Below are 18,668 nucleotides of genomic sequence, written 5' to 3'. Positions count from 1 at the left end.
GCTCAGACAACTCACTAGAAGGAAGGACCCGATACCCAACATGAGCAAAACTAATGTAGTGTACAAAATACCATGCAAGGACTGCACAAAACACTATATAGGACAAACAGGAAGACAGCTAACAATCTGCATACATGAACATCACCTGGCCACGAAACGACACGACCAGCTATTCCTAGTAGCCACACACGCAGACAACAAGCAACATGAATTCGACTGGGACAACACTACTATCATAGGGCAAGCCAGACAGAGAACAGCCAGGGAATTCCTAGAGGCATGGCATTCATCCACAAACTCCATCAACAAACACATCGACCTGGACCCAATATAGCAATCACTACAGCGGACAGCTGAAACTGACACCCGGAAGCGGCAAGGACAGACCACTATAAATACCGGAAGAAACATCAAAGAAGCGCTTCGCAGGAGGCTCCAAAGCACTGATGATGTCACCTAGCCAGGGGACGAAACGTTTGCAACAAAAACTTCCAGCTCGGCGAACAGAACCACAACAACAAGCACCCGAGCTACAAATCTTCGCACAAACTTTGAATATTCCTGGGTGCTGGAAACGGTTCCCTCACTCAATCACTTTTTTATGGACTCCTTGAACGGTAGTTCAGTTGAGAGACATAGTTTTGCAAGCACGCTGACAGGTTCAAGTTCTCTGTGCTGGATTGGGTGGGGTGGGGGGGAAGTTTAAGTCTCCTGGGTTAAATTGAGATTTGGGTCCTCCACGCTGTAACGGGGTTCGACTCTTCTGGGTGGGTTCAATTAAGGTTCAAGTACTCTGCACGGTATTGGGGTTCATGTCCCCTGAGTGGGTTAAATTGAGGTTTGAGTCCTCCGTGCAGTATTAAAGTTCATGCGTTTCAGTGGGATTCCAGTTCTCTGTGTTTAAGCGGGATTCGGGTTCCCTGTGTTTCATTGAAATTGAAGTTCTCTGTGTTTAAGTGAGATTTGAATCATCTGTGTTTGATTAGGGTTTGAGCCCATTTGAGGAGTAAAGTGAGAAAAGGGTTAAAGTCCCCAAGTGGCGAAGTTTGAGGCTCTGTGACTCTTTGTTCTGGGGGAAGAAAGTGGCTTGGACTGGTGCCATATGTTCTAGAGCAAGGGCTTTCTCTTTTTATAAGAATGGAAAAACAAATAGATAAGAACGAGAAATGCTGAAATTAAGGTTCTACTAATACTTGGGTTTAAAAAGGAAAGTTTCAATGTAAACGGTGCCATGCTGAGAGTGTTTGATGTTCAAAAATATTGTCTTGTTAAAATACTGGTTTGGAAAATCCTTTTTAAGTAACTGTTTTGCCTTGTTTGAATTAGGATCTCAATTCAATGTGTTTTGTGAGCTGTGTAACGGGCAGATTTTGTTTTTACATTGAAATTATACAGCATTGTGTCCTTTTTAAAATAATCAAACCTTAAAACAAATTGATTGAGTGCCTTGAGCCCTGATTTGTTTGAAATTCTACAATGCCTGTATAAAAAAAAGTTAGGTCAGTGATCATGCTTTAGCCAGCGGAGAGTATTGTATTATAATATCTTTGCTGCTGTGATTTTAATGCAGAGCGTTCACAAAGAGTGCATTTTTAGTTTGGTGTTTTGTTAAGATTTTCTAGAGAATATTAGAACTTGAGGCTGAGCTGTTTGAATTCTTTCAGTTATTGTTAATACTTCAGTGGCCCCCTTCATATTGCAAATTCAAAGAATGTTGATCTCTACCAAAATTACCACTGTATTTGGGAAGGTTCATTTGGAGGACATATTTTAAAATATTCTGCATTTATTTCCCATGAATATTTGGGATTTAAATCTGAACTGAAACTACCCCTTCAATCACTGAAGGACAGGAAACATTTTGTTTTCTTGCTGTTCCAGACTTTTGAAATACTTTTCCTGACCAAGTCTCAAGTTGTTAAAAGAAAATAATTTTTGAATAACCTGAATGGGGTCCCCCGAGGGATTGAATTTAGGACCATTGATTGTTTATAATCGACTGAATTGTTTAGGCAGTACAATTTAGTAGTTTATGGATTGTATATAACTCAATAATGTCATAAATAGTGAACAGAGTAATAGGTTTCAAGATGACTAAGAATGTTGAAATCAGCAGACACAATTGAGTGTAGTTAATTTTGTGACTGCCTTCATACTGATAACCACCTTGGCAAGGAAGGAATGAGAGGGGAAGTGAAGAGATACTTCCAGCGGCTAACATCGTCTCTAGGGTTTCTCCATTCCCAGGTAAAGCACACCTTTTGACCACTGACCACCCCTCCACAACCTGGTCCAAAGGATTCAATCCGCTCCCCAGTCATGAGCACGACAAGTGAAGAAGCTAACAACAGTGAAGAGGAGGTTGGAACGCTTTTTTTCAGTGGCCTTCCTACGGACATTGAACCAAGTGAGCTTTACCTTGTCTTTCGATCATTTAAGGGGTATGAAGGCTCTGTGATCAAGCTAGCATCACAACAGCTAGTTGGCTGTGTTACATTTAACAGCAGAGCGGGAGCAGACGCAACAATGAAAAATGCTGCGTTCACCCAGCCTGTAGCTGCTGCACTGCACAGTCAGATGTGCTGGTATCCTCCATCTGAAGTATCTCTGCAAGGATGTAAGTCTCGTCAGCTTTGTTAAGTATTTCACTACACTTATCCAAGAATTGAGATTTCTTTGAGGAGTGGTGCAAGGACAGACTGAATTTTTATTCAGATTGGACTTTAGTGAATGAGTTTCCACTTGACTTGGAGGGGATTAGATGGTCACTAAGGACTGCAGATTTAAGAACTTTGCTGGTGAATTTTTTGTTCCACATGGGAGGATTCTTCAAATTCTGTTTACAGTAGTGGACTAGTAATCTTTGTTGTTATAAAGATTGTATGCTATGTATCAATAGCTTGCTTAAATACTGGTTGTCAGAGTCTTATGCAAAATGGTAATGTCTGCTATGTGGTTATCATGAAAGGATAAAAAGAGGGAATGAGAAAGTATATAAGATATGAGATAGGGAAAGAGTTAAGTTTTGAGTTTTTGTGAAACAAAAGGTTCAGATAGCATGACTCGGATCAGGTAAGAACTTGCAGTAAACAATGGGGTCCTGCAGGCAAGGTTAGTGGGTTAACAAGGTGAAAAGTATTCATTATGTGAAGCCAGTTAACAAGGCGAAGAACATTCACTGTGTAACAGCAGATGGCTTAAGCTTTACTATTGACACTCGCTGATTGTGACGGTCACCCTGTCAATATATATGTCGCCTTATCTGGATGCTCCCACCTGCAAGAGAGAAGTCCGAGAACTCATGTCTCTATGCACATGGGCGATCGTTCTCTCTTCCTCCAGGGCCCAGAATAAAGATGAAGGAGGTGAAACTATACGGTGTCTCTGAGCATTTTGCTTTGACTGATACAGGGATAGGAAAATGGGACGACAGTGGGGCAGGATCATCGAACACATACTAAAAGATCAAAGTGTTATACAACTGAACAAACCTAGATTGGTGTTAAGTCTTTAATCACTTAGAACGGGGTGCAGGGTTTAATTGATTAATGTGTAAATCGCAGAACTTAATTCCAGTCATAGACATAGAGTCATAGAGATGTACAACACAGAAACAGACCCTTCAGCCCAACTTGTCCATGCCGACCAGCTATCCCAACCCAATATAGTTCCACCTGCCAGCACCCAGCCCACATTTGTCCAAACCCTTCTTATTCATATAACCATCCAGATGCCTTTTAAATGTTACAATTGTACCAGCCTTCACCACTTCCTCTGGCAGCTCATTCCATACACCTACCATCCTCTGTGTGAAAAAGTTGCCCCTTAGGTCTCTTTCCCCTCTCATCCTAAAGCTATGCCCTCTAGTTCTGGACTCCCCCATCCCAGGAAAAATACTTTGTCTACTGACCCTATCCATGCCCCTCATGATTTTATAAACCTCTATTAGGTCATCCCTCAGCCTCCAACGCTCCAGGGAAAACAGGCCTAGTCTACTCAACCTCTCCCTATAGCTCAAATCCTCCAACCCTGGCAATATCCTTGTAAATATTTACTGAACCTTTTCAAGTTTCACATCTTTCCAATAGGAAGGAGACCAGAAATGCATGAAATATTCCAACAGTGGCCTAACCAATGTCCTGTATAGCCGCAACATGACCTCCCAACTCTTGTACTCAATACTCTGACCAATAAAGGAAAGCATACCAAACGCCTTCTTCACTGTCCTATCTACCTGTGCTATGAACCTGCACTCCTAGGTCTCTTTGTTCAGCAACACTCCCTAGGATCTTATCATTAAGTGTATAAGTCCTGCTAAGATTTGCTTTCCCAAAATGTAGCACCTCACATTTATCTGAATTAACTTAAGGTTTCATTTTTTAAAAAATGAGATCTCAGCTCAGCCAATGCATTAAAGGTGTGATGGTAGAGTCTGTCTGTGTCCCAACCTTGAGTCAGACCGGTTCTGTTTTGAAAGTAGGAATTGATAAAATGTCACATGGACTGACTGCTTACAGATTCTGTGCTTTTTGAACAAAATAGAAGGTATTTGAAAATACAATTCTGCAAATGCAGATTCACCCCATAGATTGAGTGTAAGCCTGGGACAGGGTGTGTGTGTGTGTGTGTGTGTGTGTGTGTGTGTGTGTGTGTGTGTGTGTGTGTGTGTGTGTGTGTGTGTGTGTGTGTGTGTACTAATGTATGAGTGTGTGAAGTATGAAGTGTGTGTATAGTGTAGTGGGGTCACCTGTAGTGTGCCATGAACCCAAGACCCCCAGTTGAGGCCGTCCTCATGGCTTTCAGCCTCTGCTCAGCGACTCTGCATTGTTGCAGATCCTTAACTCTGCCTTGGAGGATGGTCAGCTGAAGATCCAAGGCTGAATGTCCTTGACTGCTGAGGTGTTTCCCGACTGGAAGGGAACATCACTGTCTGGCGATTGTTGCACAGTATCCATTCATTTGTTGTTGTAGTATCTGCTTGATCTCGCCAACGTACCATGCATCGGGGCATCTTTGCCTGCAGCGTATGAGATAGACAATGTTGGCCGAGTCGCATGTATACCTACCGTACACATGGTGGGTGGGGTCCCCCTGTGTAATGGTAATATCCATGCCGACACTCTGACACATCTCGCAGTGGTTGCCAGGACAGGGTTGTATGGTGTTGGGTTTGATGTTGTCCTATGGCTGGGCAGTTTGCTGCAAACAATGGCAATTGTTTAAAGGCGAGAAGTGGAGGTATAGGGAAGAGCTTGGAGAGGTGCATGTCCTCATCGATAATGTCTTGCAGGCTGCGAAGAACATGGCGAAGAGTAGTTTCCCTGCTCCCAGGAAATAGTGGGCAACAAAGGGTGCCCTATCGGTCATATCCCATGTCTGTCTCCTGAGGAGACCATTACAGTTTCTCGCTGTGGCAAGTACAGGCAACTACCAGCCAATCCAAACAAAGAGCACATCTGTGAACTAAGCAGATCGATCAAGACTTTTGATCCCATCCTTCAGAATATCCTACACACTGTCATCCAACATACTTCTACTGCCTTCCAAAGATACTCAAAGCCAACAAATCTGGACATCCCACCATATCAGGATATGGGATTCTGTGTGAGAACCTCTCTCGCTATGTCAATGGCATCTTGAAACCCATTGTACAGAGGGCCCCCAGCTTCTGTCGCGACACTACAGATTTTTTAACGGAAACTAGGCACCTATGGACCAGTTGAACCAGGAACATTCCTTGACACCATGGACGTTTCGGCGCTCTACACAAGCATCGCTGCAACAGCCTCAGTACACAATACCAACTACTGCCACTCTCCAGGCACCATCGTACAACTCATCCGCTTCCTAGTTGACCATAATGTCTTCACCTTTGACAACCAGTTCTTCATCCAGACACACGAAACAGGCATGGGGACCAAATTTGCACCCCAATATGCCAACATTTCACGCACAAGTTCAAACAAGACTTCTTTGCTGAACAGGAACTCCAACCAACACTATTCACGAGATATATTAATGATATTTTCTTCCTCTGGACCCATGGAGAGGAGACTCTGAAACAACTACACAGTCGTATCAACAAGTTTCATCCCATCATCAGTCTTACCATGGACTACTCTTTCAAATCAGTCTCATTCTTTGACACAAGCATCACCATCAAGGACAGGCACCTCGTACCTTACTGTAACGCAAGCCCACAGATAACCTCACATTGCTGCACTTCTCTAACTTCCACCCTAAACATATTAAAACAGCCATCCCCTACAGACAAGCTCTACGCATACACAGGATCTGCTCAGATAAGGAGGAATGGAATGGACACCTGAATGTGCTGAAGGACGCCCTTAGAAGAACAGGAGACAATGCTCAACTCATCGATTGCCAGTTCCAACATGCCACAGCAAGGAACTGTAATGACCTCCTCAGGAGATAGACACTGAATATGACTGATAGGGCACCCTTTATTGTCCAGTATTTCCTGGGAGTGGAGGAATTACGCCATTTTTTTGCAGCCTGTAAGACATTATCGATGAGGATCTGCCCAATTCCCTCACTTCTTGCCTTTAAACAACCACCAAATATTAAATAGACCATTGTTTACAGCAAACTGTCCAGCCTTGAGGTCAACATCAATCATGACAGCGTACAACCCTGTCCTGGCAACCACTGCAAGACATGTCAGAGTGTCAACATGGATACTATCAATACATGTAGGGACATCACCCACCGTGCGCATGGCAAGTACTCATGTGCGACGACCAATGTTGTCTATCTCATACGCTGCAGGCAAGGATGTCCTGAGGCATGGTATATTGGTGAGACACTGCAGGCAAGGATGTCCTGAGGCATGGTATATTGGTAAGATGCTGCAGGCAAGGATGTCTTGAGGCATGGTATATTGGTGAGACGCTGCAGGCAAGGATGTACTGAAGCATGGTATATTGGTGAGACGCTACAGGCAAGGATGTCCTGAAGCATGGTATGTTGGTGAGACGCTGAAGGCAGGGATGCCCTGAGGCATGGTATATGGTGAGACCAAACAGACGCAATGACAACAGGTGAATGGGCACTATGCAACAATCTCCAGACAGGGATGTTTTCTCCCAGTCAGAGAACACTTCAGCGGTGTTGGGGAAACATGAAACTTATAATTCTTAATCAATACTGATTTTCAGGTTTTTTCAGAACAAGATTCAGAGAGAACAGTGACGTGGATATATTTTCCAGGATTACAGAAATTAACCAATGGATTGGTAAGCATTAAAGGGGTACTTTGTCTTAAATTATGTGTGTAACTGACATGTAGCAACAAAAAAGAAATAAAATGTATAACAATAAGAAGTGTAAAATATTCTCCAAATTGGAAATGTTTATTAAAAAGTGAACTCTTTGGTTGGATCCTTACTTTGTGCAGAATAAGCAGAATTTAGTAAATACAATGATGGTAGAGCAAAATAAACCTCTCCACCAATCGATTAGGAGAGAAGATGAATTGACTGTGCTTGAAAGTTATGAAAAAGAAGGTGTATATGTTGGCCTAGATCTTCTTGTCACCAGTCCGAGGCACTTGCTATTGACCATAACTTAAACTCCATTTCACTTTTTTACACTACAACTTTAGGAATTTCCTGTCGTGATTGCAGGATGGAGCAATCAGTGAAGGAAGTTACTAGTGAGATGCGGAAATGCTGAGCCAAAGTCCTTGTGATCTTAGCGCATAGAAGCAATGCATCCTTATATGCAGCAGCCTTACAGGAGTTGCAGTAATTGTTTTTTTGGTTCTTAAGCTATTTTTCAACTATTTTTGATCTTTCATAAACTACTTCAAAGAAAACGGCCCTTTGGTCCATTAAGACTGCACCAATCAAAAACAACCACCGAAACATTCTACTTCCAGGTCTATAGTTGTTGTGTGCCTTGGCACCACGTGTACACCTAATTGCTGAGTAATTGTTATGAGGGTTTCTGTCTCTACCATCATTAAAGGCAGCAAGTGTCAGATTTCCACCACCTCTGAGTGATAAAACATTTTCTCACGTCTCCTTTAAATCTTCTACCCCTTACCTTAAATCTATGCCTGCATCAAAGTCTGTGGAAACTTTAAGTTAATGAGGAAAAGTTCTGCAATGAATTTTAAAAGTACTTAAAATTAATTAAATGGTAAATTACAACTTTATAATATTGTAATTGTAGCCAAGTAAGTAAAATAACTGTTTTTAAAACACTTCTAATATTTTTATACTATTACTTGAAACAGCTGGTGAGTATAGCAACTTTGAAGTCAAGTTGTTTATTTGAGGTGGGTGAAGGTTGGTGAGTGAGATGTTAATTGTTTAGCATGTTTCCTTGCAAGTACATTTTGAGGCTTTTCCGATATAGCTTCTGTGGTTAATTATTGACAAATATTTCTAATTTTTCTGCCCTTGCCTTCTTTCCTCAAGACTTTACTTTCAGGGATATATTTCTGTACTAGCTGTGCAGAGCCTTATCCAAGTAGCCATTGTTTGTGCACGTCTTGAAAGTTAATGTTGACAGGTAGAACTTCCCTATGTTTGCTAAAATTTGAAATAGCGTGGTATAAAGACACATTCAGAAATATATAGTTTTGCATCCATAATTGCTTCGAGTCAAAATCCATCTTTCATTTTCTGACCCTGAACATTTCTGAAACTGTGGAATTTTTGACCAAGTTAAAATTTAAACACAATGTACCTGATTTTGGCCATAATCGAAACTATCTCCTAGAGTCATAGAAGAGTACAGCATGGAAACAAACCCTTCAGTCCAACTCGTCCATGCCGACCAGATATCCTAACCTAATCTCATCCTATTTGCCACCGCGTGGCCTATCTCCCTCTAAACCGTTCCTATTCATATAGCCAGATGTCTTTGAAATGCTGTAATTGTACCAACCTCCACCACTTCCTCTGGCAGCTCATTCTATACAAACACCACCCTCTGTGTGAAAAAGTTGCCCCTTTTATATCTTTCCCCTCTCATCCTTAACCTATGCCCTCTCGGTCTGGACTCCCCTACTCCAGGGAAAAGACCATGCCCCTATCCATGCCTCTCATGTTTTTATAAACCTCTATAGGGTCATCCCTCAGCCTCCAACAGAAACACAGCCCCAACCTATTCAGCCTCTCCCCATAGCTCAATCCTCCACCCCTGGCAACATCCTTGTCGATCTTTTTGGAACCCTTTCAAGTTTCACAACATGCTTCCAATAGGAAGGAGATCAGAATTTCATGCAATATTCCAAAAGTGGTCTAACCAATGTCCTGTATACCCACAATATGACCTCCCAACTCCTGTACTCAATGCTCTAACCAATAAGGAAAAGCATACTAAACACCGACTCTACTTTCAAGGATCTGTGAACCTACACACCAAGGTCTCTTTGTTCAGCAACACTCCTCTGCAATAAAATTGACAAAAAAAAAGTTGGGTGGCCCCTGTCCAGGTCTTCACACATGCCCCTCCAAACTTCCCACCACCCACCAACAACCAACGCATCCGAAATCTGATGCTTCTCATTTTCAGTGGGGTTGCATGGTTCTAGGAGGCAGTTGGCCATTCACGTGATTAATCTCCACTGAGATCCTCTGCTGTCAGGAAGAGCGAGGAGCTTAGACCATGAAAGAGCAAGTCTGTTGTCAGTGCATTTATTTTAGGTAGGTAGAGTACTTTGTAGAACCCAGCTACACCTGCATATGATCTCAGGGCAGCTTGGGAGTGTAGTTAGGGGTACTTTGATGGTGAGGGAGGGGAGATTGTTCTGGTGCCCTTTTGGACTGTTAACTGTGGAGAAGATTATGTGTGACACGTGCAAGTGCCCATGAAACTGTCAAACTTCCCAAGATTTGTAACAAGCATCAATCAGTTATGAACTGTCAAGAATGTCAACAGGAGACAAGGTCTATCAACAAGTGTAGACCTGTCAAGAACTGTCAAAATACAGCTTTATGTATGAGAGTGGTATTCTCAACAGCGAGTAGTCTGTGGATACTCAATGAGCAAATAAATAAAAAATACTGCTCTGCTATCACAGAAGACTAACATTTTACCAATAATAGATATTAAGATCACTGGCTGAGGGTTGCCCTTTTTTTCTCCTTCTCTTTTTAAGAAAAGGTGTTGCATTAACTATTTGTCTATCCTCTGGGACTTAGAAGACAACTAGCAGTCATCCATTATCTCTGTAGCTATATTTTTAATATCCTAGGATGCAATCTGTCAGGTTGAGAGGAATTGTTGGTATTAGTTTCCTAAGCATTATTTCTCCAGTCATAGTTATTGTGTTTGTTTTTTCCCCTTTTATGCCTTGATTATTTGGGATTTTTGGAATGCTGTTAGTGTCTTCTACTGTAAAGACTGTGCAAAATATTTGTACATCCCTCCTAAATGTGTCATAACAATTTGCCATTGAACATTTATGTGGAACAAATCCCAGTAATAGCACAGTACTGGAGTTGCTAATGTATTATGGAGAAACCTTAGGCTGGGAGAAATGTCACTATTGGAACCACCTAAGAATTACCTCTTGAAACTTGTGAACAAATGCAAGTTGCTTTTCTTCTGTATATTTTCAGTTTCAAAGGAGATTTTGAAATATTTTCCTTCAATAAATTTAATGCTATTGAATCTCAATTCTGCATTTAAAAAAAAGACCAGAATGTTATTATTTGACCTTTGCCAAACTTCCATGAGATGGGATGTGTTATGGTGCTTCGAGACATTCACCAAAATGTGATTATCTTTGCTTTAGATGGTGGATAAACTTAAATATATCATGTAATCTCAAGAACATCCTATAGCTGCTTTAACATCTAGTTGAATCTATATATTGTGTATTTATATTTTACATTTTTAACAGTTGGAACTTCTTTCTCGCCTTAGGGGAAGACAATAAGAAAGATATTATATTTGGAGATATTGCAGCTGGAAGTTCCAAAAATGCCAAGAAATGTTTATTTGGTCCCAGGTCATGCCTGTGGCCTCGTTCAAGAGATGGGATTGTTTATATACCATATACAATTGACCAACGTTACAGTAAGCTAAACTACATTTTTTAATATTTGCTCCAGATTATATATAAATATGTAATAATTATGAAGATATGATACCCAGTGAAATATCCAGTTAAGGAGGTGATAACCTAGTCATATTTCGCTAGACTGTTAATCCAGAGATCCGGGGAATGTTTTTAGGACCCAGGCTCAAGTCCCACCTGGATTTTGGAAATGGAAATCAGGGCAGGACTTTTACACTTAATGGTAAAGTCCTGGGGAAAGTTGCCAAACAAAGAGACCTTGAAGTGCAGGTTCAGAGTTACTTGAAAGTGGAGTCACAGGTGTACAGGATAGTGAAGAAGGTGTTTGGTATGCTTGCACTTATTGGTCAATGCATTAAGTACAGGAGTTGGGAGGTCATGTTGCACTTGTAGAGGATATTGGTTAGTTCACTTTTGGAATACTGCGTTCAATTCTAGTCCCCTGCTGTAGGAAAGATGTTGTGAAACTTGAAAGGGTTCACAAAAGATTTACATCGATGTTGCCAGGGTTGGAGGGTTTGGTCTATAGGGAGAGGCTGAACAGGCTGGGGCTGTTTTCTCTCGATCATTTGAGGCTGAGGGTGGTATTTAGAAGTTTATATAATCATGAGGGACACAGATAGGGTGAATGGTCAAGGTGTTTTCCCTAGTGTAGGGGAGTCCAGAACAAGAGGGTATATGTTTAGGGCGAGAGGGAAAAAATTTAAAAGGGACTTAAGGGGCAACCTGTTCACACAGAGGGTAGTGTGTGTTTGAAATGAGCTGCCAGAGGAAGTGGCAAAGGCTGGTACATTTACAACATTTAAAAGCATCTGGATGGGTATATGATTAGAAAGGATTTACAGGGATATGGGCCAAATGCTGGCAAGTGGGACTAGGTGAATTTAGGATATCTGGTCAGCATGAGTGTGCTGTACATCTCTGACTATATGTTTGGTCACTTAACACAGTTTTAAAAACAAGCTGCTCAGTCATGTTCTAATGTGCTGACAGGATTATAAGCAACATAATAGAACTATGAAACCAAGAACTTTGTTTTTCCAGTTTAGACCTAGAATCAAAGAACTTTACAGTTGCCTGTACCAGTTCCAAAAGAGCTAACTAGCTAGTGTTTTTCTCCAGCCCTATCTTTGAGGCCCTCTAAATGTAACACTTTCAAATAGATATATCGTTCAAATAGCTCTTCTTCAAAACCTCTGGTGGAATTTCCCTCCACCACTCTCCCAGGCAGTGCATTCCAAATCCTAAGAACTCTCTGAGTAAAGTTTCTCCTTATCTCATTCCTAGCTTCCTTGTTGCTAATCTTGAAATTGTGATCCTTTGTTACTGCCATACCAGCTAGTAGATACAGAATATCCCTCTGTACCCTGTCAAAATTGTTCATAATTTTAAACGATGCAATAAGGTAATCTCGTCATTTTCTCTCATATAAGGAGAATAAGCACAATTTCTCTAATCTATCCTATTATTTGAAATCTCTCATTCCTTGTATCATTCTAGCAAATCTTGTTTGCACTTTCTCCAGGGCTTTAGCACCCTTCCTTAAATAAGGTGCCCAGAACTGAACATAATACTTCAAATGTGGTCTGACCAGTGATTTGTAGAGATGCAGCATCACTTCCTTAGAACATAAAACATACAACACTAAAGCACAGTACAGGCCCTTCGGCCCTCGATGTTGTGCTGACCTTTTATCCTATTCGAAGATCAGACTAACCTTCATATCCTTCATTTTAATATCATCCAAGTGTCGCTCAAGTGGCCCTAATCTATCTGACTCTACCACTGATGGCAGTGCATTCCACACACCCACCACTCTCTGCGTACAGAACCTACCTCTGACGTCTCCCCTAAACCTTCCTGCAATCACCTTAAAATTATGCCCCCTTGTGATAGCCATTTCAGCCCAGGGAAAAAGTCTCTGGCTATCCACTCTATCTATGTCAGTCATCATGTTGTAGACTTCATAGAGTCATAGAGATGTACAGCATGGAAATAGACCCTTCGGTTCAATCTGTCCATGCCGACCAGATATCCCAACCCAATTTAGTCCCACCTGCCAGCACCCAGCCCATATCCCTCCAAACCCTTCCTATTCATATCCCCATCCAGATGCCTTTTAAATATTGTAATTGTACCAGCCTCCACCACTTGCTCTGTCAGTTCATTCCATACACGCACCACTCTCTGCTTGAAAAAGCTACCCTCTAGATCTCTTTTATATCTTTGCCCTCTCACCCTAAACCTATGCCCTCTAGTTCTGGACTCCCTCACCCCAAGGAAAAGGCCGTCTATTTACCCTATCCATGCCCTTCATGATTTTGTAAACCTCTAGCTCAAATCCTCCAACCCGGGCACCATCTTTGTAAATCTTTTCTGAACCTTTTCAAGTTTCACAACATCTTTCCAATAGGAAGAAGACCAAAATTGCACGCAATATTCCAAAAGCGTCCTAACCACTGTCCTGTACAGCCACAACATGACCTTCCAACTCCTGTACTCAATACTCTGACCGATAAAGGAAAGCATACCAAACACCTTCTTTACTATCCTATCTACCCATGACTCTATTTTCAAGGAGCTATGAATCTGCACTCCAAGGTTTTTTTGTTCAGCAACACTTCCTAGGACCTTACCATTAAGTGTATAAGTCCTGCAAAGATTTGCTTTCCCAAAATGCAGCATCTCATATTTATCTGAATTAAACTCCATCTGCCACTTCTCAGCCCATTGGCCCATCAGATCAAGATCCTGTTGTAATCTGAGGTAACCTTCTTCGCTGTCCTCTACACCTCTATCAAGTCACCTCTCATCCTTCTTCGCTTCATTGAGAAAAACCCTAACTCCCTCAACCTTTCTTCATCAGAAATGCCCTCTAGTCCAGGCAGCATCCTGGTAAATCTCCTCTGCACCCTCTCGAGCTTCCAATCCTTCCTATAATGAGACACCGAGAACTGACTACAGTATTCCAGCTGTGGTCTAACCTGAGCTTTATAGAGCTGTAGCCTAATCTCGAAACTTTTAAACACCCTATCAACTTGTGTGAAAACTTTAAGGAATATATATACATGGACCCCAAGATCGCTCTGTTTCTCTACACTGCCAAGAATCCTGCCCTTAACTGTGTAATCAGCGTTCAAATTCGACATACCAAAATGAATCACTGCACACTTTTCCAGGTTGAACTCCATCTCCCATTTGTCAGCCCAGTTCTACGTTCTGTCAATGTCCTGTTGCAACCTACAACAGTCCTCCACACTATCCACAACTCCACCAACCTTGGTGTCATCAGCAAACTTACTAACCTACCCTTCCACTTCCTCATCCAAGTAATTTATAAAAATCACAAAGAGCAGAGGTCCCTGCGGAACACCACTGGTCACCGAGCTTCAGGCTTCATATTTTCCATCAACTGCCACTCTGTTTCTCCAGCCAAGTTCTGGATCCAGACAGCCAAATTCCCCTATATCCCATGCCTCCTTTACTTTTTGAATGAGCCTATCTGGGGAACCTTATCAGGCATCTTGCTAAAATCCATGTGACACCATATCCACTGCTCTGCCTTCATCAATGTGATTTGTCACATCCTCAAAGAATTGAATAAGGTTCGCGAGGCACAACTTGCCCTTCACAAAGCCATGCTGACTATCTCTAGTCAAGCTATGCTTTTCCAAATAATCATAAATCCTATCTGTCAGAATCCTCTCCAATAATTTGCCCACCGTAGATGTAAGATTGTAATTCCCAAGGTGGTCTCCATTCCCTTTCTTGAACAAGGGAATAATATTTGCCAGGCTCCAATCATCTGGTACTACTCCAGTGGACAGGGAGAATGGAAAGATCATTGCCAAAGGTGCAGCAATATCTTCCCTTGTTTCCCAATGGATATTTCCCATCTGGCTCTGGGGACTTATCTATTCTCATGTTTTTCAATATATTCAGCACATCCTCCTTCTTAACGTTTGAGTGTATCAACCTGTTTCACGCTGTCCTCATAAATGACAAGATCCCTCACACTAGTGAATATTGAAGCAAAGTATTCATTAAGGATCTCCCCCACCTCCTTTGACACCAGGCGCAACTTCCCTCCATTATCTCTGATCGGCCCTATCCTCACTCTGGCTATCCTCTTGTTCCTCATGTAAGTGTAGAACGCCTTGGGGTTTTCCTTAACTCTGCTCGTCAAGTCTTTTTCATGCCTCCTCTAGCTCTTCTAAGTCTATTCCTAAGTTCCGTCCTGGCTACTTTGTAACCCTCTAGAGCTCTGTCTGATCCTTGTTTACTCAACCTTAAGTAAGCTCTCTTCTTCCTCTTGACTACATGTTCAACATCTCTTCTGGAAGGTTCCTTCACCCTACCGTTCTGCTTCCCCCCACCCCGACCTGCCTGCCCAGCCTTGAGTCAGTTAGACAAACCTATTCAGCACTTGCAGCAAGTGCTCTCTAAACAACCTCCACATTCCTGCCATGCATTTTCCTGAGAATATTGATCCCAATTTATGCTCCACACTTCCTGCCTAATACCATTGTAATTTTCCCTCCCCCAATTAAAAAGTGTCCCTACCATCTGCGCCTATCCCTCTCCATGACTATAGTAAAGGTCAGGGATTGTGATCCCTATCAGTGAAATGCTCTCCCACTGAAAGACTTGACATCTGACTTGGTTTGTTGTCAAGCACCAAATCCAATATGGCCTCCCCTCTTGTCCGCCTATCTTCATCTTGAGTCAGGAATGCTTCCTTAGGACACCTGACAAAGTCTGCACAATCCAACCTATTTTCCCAAAGGAGTTTCTAATCCATATTAGGGAAGTTGAAGTCACCCATGACAACAACCCTGTTACTTCTTCACCTTTGCAAAATGTGTCTCCCAATCTGCTCCTCCATGTCTTTGTTGCTATTGAAGTGTTGATAGAAAACTCCCGATAAAGGGACTACTCCTTTCCTGTTTCTGACTTCTGCCCATAATGACTCAGTAGACAAACCCTCACTCAACAAACTCCCTTTCCCCAGCTGTTATACTATTCCTGATTAGCAATGCCACTCCCCAACCTCTTTTACCTCCCCTACCATTCTCTTTGAAACATCTAAATCCCGGAACATCCAACAAACATTCTTGCCGGTGAGATCCTAGTCTCTGTAATGGTCACAACATCGTAGTTCCAAGTACTGATCCATGTTCTGAGTTCATCACCCTTTTTCCTGATACTTCTTGCGTTAGAATAGACACACTTCAAGCCATTGTACTGACTGCCATTTTGACCTATCAACTGTCTATCCTTCCTCACAGATTCTCTGCATGCTGTATCTGCCTGTTCACCAGCTACCCCATCCTCTGATCCATAGCTGCGGTTCCCATCTCCCTGCCAAACTAGTTTAAACCCTCCCAAAGAGCTTTCGCAAACCTCTCTCCCAGGATATTGTTACCCCTCCAGTTCAGGTGCAATCCATCCTCCATGTACAGGTCCCATCTTCCCCAGAAGGTATCCCAGTGATGCACATACCTGAAACCCACTCTCCTAAACCAGCTCTACAGCCACATGTTCAGCTGCACTCGCTCTCTGTTCCTGGACTCACTAACCTGTGGCACCGGTAACTATCCTGAGGTTATACTCTGCTCGTCCTGCCTTTTAGCTTCCATCCTAACTCCTGATATTCACTTTTAAGGTCCTCATCCCTTTTCCTAGTGATGTCATTGGTACCAAAGTGTACCACGACTTCACCATCCCCCTTGTTCCTTGTTTTTATACTCTGTGCCTTTACTTGTAAACCCATGGATCCTATAAGCATTTTTAACAACTGTTTCAACTTGCCTGGCCACTTTCAGAGAATTATGCATTTGAGCCCCAAGGTTGCTATGCTGCTGAACTCTCCCAGAGTTGTACCATTGTTTCTCCCTGCTTCATCTACCAAAATGCATGAATAGAATATAGACATACAATAATAGAATTTATTCTATTTTACCTTTTGATCTCAAAATAAATATTCCACACTGTTTTTCTTCTTTGGAAAGCTTATAGGTGTTACTGTGTTCAGTTCTTCCCAACTGCGGTGCATGTCTTGCCAATGCCACAGATGTGAAAATACAACCCTGAAACTCTATTTTCCCAGCTTTTGAAGTCCCTTGAGTTCAAAACTACTTCCAGAAGGATGGCTCAGTGGTTAGAACTGCTGCCTCACTGCACCAGCGCTCTGTGTTTGATTCCAGCCTCAGGTGACTGTGTGAAGTTTGCACATGCTCCCCATGTCTACATGGGTTTCCTCCAGGTCCTCTAGTTTCCTCACACAGTCCAAAGATGTGCAGGTTAAGTGGATTGGCCATATTAAATTGTCCAAAATGCCCAGGTTAGGTGGATTAGTCATGAGAAATGCAGGGTTACAGGCTGTAGGGGTATGGGTTTGGGTGGGGCTGTTTGGATGGTCAGTGCAGACTCGATGGGCCAAACGGCCTGCTTCTGCACTGTAGGGATTGTATGATTCTATAAATATTAACAGTCTTTATCAACAATGTAGGCTATTCTGGCAAATACATGGAATTTGGTGTCTGTGGCTAAACTGACCATTATGACATAATATGCTTTATGAAAAATGTTACTGATGTCTGCTGCTTACTGCAGATGTACTGACAGTGCAGAGAAAGAAATGCCCCATTCCTTCCGTCCCCCCAACACACACAGAATGAGCAATAAAAGCGGAATGTCACTCAACATTTTTATTCTGGTTTCTTTTGTAAGATTATTGTATTATTGCATTATATTGCTTTATGACCAGTAAGTAATAGCAGTGCAAATTAATGTCATAAACGAATTAGTAAATTACATGTTCCTTATTATGTTTTCATAACTACAGGTAAATATCATCAAGGTATAATACAGAACTCTATGAAAGAGTTTGATTATCTAACATGCATTAAGTTTGTCTATAGACGATTTGAAAGAAATTACATTAAAATCATTTCAAAAAATGGGTGAGTTGGAGAATATACCTCACGAGTTTGTGTTGTCATGTATCCATTATACTTAATTTTTTTCTAAGAATATAGAGTTGGATATTCAGACCAAGAAATTTGGGTCTGAAACAATTATCTGGTAGTATAGAACTTGAGTTTTGTCAAATGTTTTGGCTTGCATCTATAACAACAATTCAGTAGAATACCAATAAAAAGAATATCAGTATATCTAACATATGAGAGTAGAGTGCTGATTGGTTGGCAAGTGGACTCTAATTAGGAGAGATGTTGCCATGGAGAATGTATCAGTTAATGATGATTGGTACTTAACTGCCAGGCTTTGTTTAAAGTATGCAAGCTGACTCTAATTGCTTAGAGCATTGCCCTGAGATATGAACCAGCAAACTACTGTCACCTGTTTCGTTGAGTTGAAAGAGGTGCAGTGTGCATCTTAAACTTAAAAAGGAAATTATAAAACCAAAAGACACAGCTGGCAATGGTAAACTGAAAATAAACTACTAAAATGTAAGAGACAGGCATTTGTGGAAATTTAAATCTCAACAATTACATATCCCATTAAGATAGAAAGTCTTTCCAAATAAGATGCACCACCTGTGGTTAACTGCTACATAAGTAAAGGATGGTTGAAAACAGAAACAAAGGAT

At 41.7% G+C, this 18,668-nt stretch overlaps 1 protein-coding gene across 1 annotated transcript in view; it reads left to right on the top strand.

The window, feature by feature from the left end:
- The first annotated feature begins 2,319 nt into the window (after positions 1-2,319).
- The window catches only part of LOC132824533 (low choriolytic enzyme-like), a 44,920-nt gene continuing 28,571 nt past the window's right edge, over positions 2,320-18,668 (top strand). Inside the window, exons 1-3 of the mRNA XM_060839166.1 lie at positions 2,320-2,617; positions 10,903-11,055; positions 17,904-18,021. Of these exons, the coding sequence (XP_060695149.1) occupies positions 2,320-2,617; positions 10,903-11,055; positions 17,904-18,021 (569 nt within the window). The remainder of the gene's footprint in view (positions 2,618-10,902; positions 11,056-17,903; positions 18,022-18,668) is intronic.

Source organism: Hemiscyllium ocellatum, chromosome 18, assembly GCF_020745735.1.
Source record: "Hemiscyllium ocellatum isolate sHemOce1 chromosome 18, sHemOce1.pat.X.cur, whole genome shotgun sequence".
Classification (NCBI taxonomy): Eukaryota; Metazoa; Chordata; class Chondrichthyes; order Orectolobiformes; family Hemiscylliidae; genus Hemiscyllium; species Hemiscyllium ocellatum.
Note: the sequence above shows the minus strand (reverse complement) of the source record. Positions and strands in the feature narration are given on the sequence as shown.